The 5,548-nt window shown below is 44.5% G+C and overlaps 1 protein-coding gene across 1 annotated transcript; it reads right to left on the reverse strand.

Annotated features, from left to right (window-relative positions):
• Positions 1 to 2,961: 2,961 nt before the first annotated feature.
• Positions 2,962 to 4,575, reverse strand: LOC311022964 (ladderlectin-like). Its single transcript, XM_084024595.1, has 5 exons — positions 4,464 to 4,575; positions 3,950 to 4,038; positions 3,718 to 3,852; positions 3,523 to 3,634; positions 2,962 to 3,207 (listed from the first exon to the last, which is right to left on the reverse strand). The coding sequence occupies exons 1-5, from the start codon at positions 4,522 to 4,524 to the stop codon at positions 3,137 to 3,139; spliced, it is 468 nt and encodes a 155-aa protein (XP_083880721.1). The 5' UTR covers positions 4,525 to 4,575; the 3' UTR covers positions 2,962 to 3,136.
• Between the last annotated feature and the right edge of the window lie 973 nt (positions 4,576 to 5,548).

Genomic DNA, 5,548 nt, shown 5'->3' on the forward strand with positions numbered 1-5,548 from the left:
TTTCCTGCGTTGGTGGAACCTCAGCTGTCTCCAGTTCCTGCCTCCCCGGAGCCTCTTAGTCAACCTCCTGCCCGGTCTTGACCTCCTGCCTAGCCTCTTGAGTGGCCCCATCAGCTTGGTCACCCACTGCCCGATCTCCTGAGCGGCCCCGTCTGCTTTACTGCCCTCCTGCCCGGCCGCCTCCAGGCCCCTCCCAACTGCCTTGCGTATCCCTATTCCCTCCTAGAGACCCCCTCTGCCCACCCTCCTGTACTTTTCATGTGTAACCAGGTTCAACTACACTTTGTTGTAGCTGGCTGGACCAACCCCTCGACTCTGCGTTGTGTTTAATGATGGCCAGGAGGCTTGTGTTGCAGTTCGTGACACCATTTATTCTGGACAAACTGGACAGGAACAGAATATGCTCTGGTCACATACAGCACACTACAACAGAACCGCAAGTTAATGTTAGCACCGAGGCTAACAAGCTAACAGAAAAATTGTGTTTACGCCATTAAATGAACATTCCAGCACCTACAAGTGCCATGACTCACTCATAGCTTGCACATTAACATCTTCAATAACCACAGTACGTATATTCATACAAGAGAGAATATTGACATAAATACACGATAACTGTATACAGTGCTGCACTTTGCAACTCACCTCGATCGCACCTCTCATTAACTGGCAGCGTTTCTAACGTGCACTTGGCATTCATAAACTGCCACTGAAAGAGGGCGATGTTGAGCCACTAAACTCCCAAAAATACATTTCCAATACAATGCAAGTGGAATCCCATACATAATGTGTTACACATGTATAGACAGTTGTGACGTCTGGGATCCTTCCCTTAAGGGGGGGTACTGTCATGATCTGGGTTTTTCATAGTTTTGGATCTAGACCCCGACACAATATGTTCCTAGAAGATTTGTAGTTTAATTTAATTTCACAAATTCTGAGCTTTAACTTCCTGTTACCAGTTAGTGGCACTATGAATGTGAGTGAAAATCAGCATATCAGGACTGGTGAAACATTTTATATTTCCATGGTCTCGGGCTTGTGTGAGCCTGATTGGCTAGCAACCACTAAAATATCTCTGGCTGGGGCGTCAGTGGCTGGGGCGTCAGTGCCTGGGGCATCAGTGGCTGTGTCGTTGGTGGCTGTGTCGTTGGTGGCTGGGGCATCGATGGCTGTGTCGTTGGTGGCTGGGGCGATGGTGGCTGTGTCGTTGGTGGCTGGGGCATCGGTGGCTGTGTCGTTGGTGGCTGGGGCGATGGTGGCTGTGTCGTTGGTGGCTGGGGCATCGGTGGCTGTGTCGTTGATGGCTGTGTCGTTGGTGGCTGGGGCATCGGTGGCTGTGTCGTTGGTGGCTGAGGCATCGGTGGCTGTGTCGTTGGTGGCTGTGTCGTTGGTGGCTGGGGCATCGGTGGTTGTGTCCTTGGTGGCTGGGGCATCAGTGGCTGTGTCGTTGGCAGCTGGGGCGTCGATGGCTTGGGCGCCGGTTGCAACAGCTATGAAGACAAACAGAGAATAGTGCGCTGTGTAATATATGAATTTAACAGCAAACAGGTGAAGCTGTAGAATCTGACGGCAGCAGGTCATCATTGCAAGTCGCCTTCTTTAATGTCCACATCAATCTGTCATGTGTTTCTGCATGTATCTGTGTATCAGCACATGTATGTGTATCTGAACATATATCTGTGTACCATGTATCTTTCCTCTCACGGCTGTTAAAGCTCCACAGATGAAGTTGAACAGAGATACTCACCTTCACCGTCAGCTGAAACCAAGGCCATCATGGCACAAACGAGCAGAGATGCTGCCAGCATGTTGGTGGTGGAGATGATGATGATGATGATGATGATGGAGCTTCTAAAGGAGAGAGACAGATGACTTACAGTGGTGAAGGGAACAGAGCACAAGAGGAAGGAGAGAAGATGTGGAGAGAGCAGAGAGGAGAGTCGTAACCAACCTGCTGAAGAAGGATCTTCTCTGTGAAGAGTTGCTGAACTAGAGGACAGAGCAGCTTTTATACACACTTCTCTACATGAAGGTCACCACATCTCTTTACTTTTTGAAGCTTATCAACCTGGATATCAACAAATCAAAGGGCAGCACATCCCACGCTGTTGGTTTTGAAATGTGGTTTCAGCCCACCTCTCCTTCTATACTCATCTCTTTTTAAGCTCAGAAATAGCACATTATGTATCAATGTATGTTGTTTCTGCCCCATCATCGGTATTCCAAGATGGTAATTATTCATAAATAATTATTGGCAATATTCCAGCACCGTCTTCCAACTCAGCTTTCATCTTGATATCAACTTCACATCAGTAAAGTCTCTTAGAAAAGCAACATTTTGTATTTAATGTGTCAATTTATGCAACATTTCTGCTTTTAGAAACCGTGTATGTGAACATACTCCTACAGATTTAATCTGATCAATTTTATGTTCAGTCAGGACAACCTAAAGCCCTTTAAGATGAAGAAAAAACGGTAGTTGTTGAAAGGTTGGAGATTCCTGACATCTAATGAGACTTGGCACACCAATTAAAAATGCTTATTAAAAATGTGTTATTTGATATAGTTTTTGTGCTTGGGTGTGTCAAAGGTGCTCAATACCTCCCTCTACAAATTTCGAAAGAAGAAACGCTCGCAGATTGATTGCGATTCTTAACACCTAACAACTAAAAAGTTATCAAAATCTTCAGTCCTGATCACACATTCATTCCCATATTGATGATTACTCCTGCCCACTACACTTTAGCCACGCCTCTTTCATAACCCGGGACCTGTTTGTTGTAGAGTCTTGTCAGCAAAGACTAACTGCTTCCTTGAAGTGAGTTCCCCCGCCCCTTTTAATAATGCATCAACTATTTGTCTGTCTGTGACCATACATTTTCACCTTAAAATTATGCAGAACCTTAATCGAAGTATAGAACCTGCTGTTTGAGGTGAAAGATTGAACAAAAGAATCAGAGACCACATGTTTAAATGCTCCAGAGTTTTAATTGTGCATCAAAACTTAAGATTCCTCTTAGTAAAGAGCAAAGGAGAAGTCCTCTGTTGATGTCATCTGTTCAGCAGTGTTGCAGCCAATCAGAGAACATACAGACGTGATGACACAAAGACATTCATACTGTCAGCTCAGAAGTTACTTCATGGCCTTGCCACAGACGGATGCACGAGAGGTCGAACACTCTTCATCGTCCCAGCAGGTTGAACCTGTGAACACAACAAACACAGTCAGGGCTTCAACATCTCAGCAGAAGATATCAGATATCAGTGATGCAAAAGACTGATATTTTCACCGTACGGAGGAGGAAGCTACAGGTGGAAATCACCGAAAAACCAAGTCAGCCATTTCAACTTTAAGTGGCAATTTTCGACTTCAACAAACTCCTCCTTTCAATAGAAAAGTGAAAAGACAAACCTGATACTTTATTTTAAAAAAGCGTTGCTAAATGTCAAGTAATTTGACAAAGTGGGAAATGTATTCAATTGTCGAAAATGCCACAATTTGTGATGTTTAAAATTTACCTCCATAATTCATCTGAAGACAAGACTGGTTGCCGTTGAAATTGTTGGGTTGTCCTGAACACCAGGATGTATAGGTGAACATTGAGCCATCAGTCCAGAGCCAAACTCTGTTCTAGATCACAGAAGAGAAAAGATGTAAGGTTTAAAAAAAGTGTCACTTTATCAGGAATCAAAGCTGTTCTAGTGATAAAGTACCTCTTGGCAGTCAGTGCCTCCAACCCAGACTTCTGGATTGGCTGAAGTCTGTCCTTTGATCATTCCCAGAATGAAGTTCTCCTCTTCAGTGCTGTGTACCGATGCAAGGTTTGCATTCATGGACTGGCAGTGTTTCTACAGGGGAGATGGACAGACAGATTATTATTATTGTTATGATAACAGCAGTCAACAGCAGCAGAACAAACTCTTATGTTGGAGTTTCATTGATTACCTCAGCATCGACCCAAGACCGTGTTTTTGGCACGAAGCTGAAACAACGACCGTTGAACTCATTCCAGCCATCAGGACAAGAAAGAGCTGCTGCATCGGCAATGAAGACAAACAGAATAGTGAGCAGTATAATATATTAATTTAACAGCAAACGGGTGAAGCTGTAGAGTCTGACGGCAGCAGGTCATCATTGCAAGTCCCCCTCCTCTTTAATGTCCACATGAATCTGTAATTTCATGACTTTGACTTTGGACACATCAGCCTGTTTCTAAACTGTTTACTTCATTGAGTATGATGAAAACAGCTGAGTTGATAGTCATGTTATTTAGATATAAGAAGCTACACATGTATAGATACATGCATTTACTTATAATCTAATATGCACATCTGTGTATCTGCTCATGTATCTGTGTATCAGCACATGTATCTGTATCTGAACATATATCTGTGTACCATGTATCTTTCCTCTCACGGCTGTTAAAGCTCCACAGATGAAGTTGAACAGAGATACTCACCTTCACCGTCAGCTGAAACCAAGGCCATCATGGCACAAACGAGCAGAGATGCTGCCAGCATGTTGGTGGTGGAGATGATGATGATGATGATGATGGAGCTTCTAAAGGAGAGAGACAGATGACTTACAGTGGTGAAGGGAACAGAGCACAAGAGGAAGGAGAGAAGATGTGGAGAGAGAAGAGAGGAGAGTCGTAACCAACCTGCTGAAGAAGGATCTTCTCTGTGAGGAGCTGCTGAACTAGAGGACAGAGCAGCTTTTATACACACTTCTCTACATGAAGGTCATCACATCTCTTTACTTTTTGAAGCTTATCAACCTGGATATCAACAAATCAAAGGGCACCACATCCCACGCTGTTGGTTTTGAAATGTGGTTTCAGCCCACCTCTCCTTGTCTACTCAGCTCTTTTTAAATTCAGACATGGCACATTATGTATCAACTCATGTTGTTTATGCCAAACCATTGATATTCCAAGATATTTCTTATTCAGAATTAATTATAGTCAATTTGTAATCAATCAGAATTGGACCTCACCAGCTGCCAACCTAAATTGGCCAATGGCCTCTTCCTTCCCCTCTACTTCTGGTGCTGCCTCCAACTCGGCCTTCATCTCGATCTCAACTACCCATTAGTAAAGTAAGGAAGTTGGAGTCTCACTTCAACAGGATTTCTGAATTTATCAATCTCTAAAGATCTGATGAAATTGGCAGGACTCCACCTGTAGAGGAAGATCCCGGGAGCAGAGTCATACCTTTTGTCCCGGGGTGTAGTAAGGGGCAGGGGTACGGTAGTGGTCCACCAGACATCGATTCTTGGCTGATGTCTGTAGCAGAGACATCCAAATCCAGCAGTGGTGCAGATGCTACTGGACCAACAGGACCGCCACCTCCACTTCCTGAGATGGAAACAAGGGAGGCTGAAGGCTATGAAGGGAGGCATACCTGTGGCGGTGCTGGTGAAAGAGGTGTGCAAATATTCAATCCAGGTGAGATGCATCAGGATTGTGGATGACGTAAAGCAACACAATGGAGAGCAGCATCCAACTCCCGGTTGACCTGCTCCTTTGTCCATTAGATTGGGGAT

Source organism: Eutrigla gurnardus (assembly GCF_963514095.1).
Source record: "Eutrigla gurnardus genome assembly, chromosome: 13".
Classification (NCBI taxonomy): domain Eukaryota; kingdom Metazoa; phylum Chordata; class Actinopteri; order Perciformes; family Triglidae; genus Eutrigla; species Eutrigla gurnardus.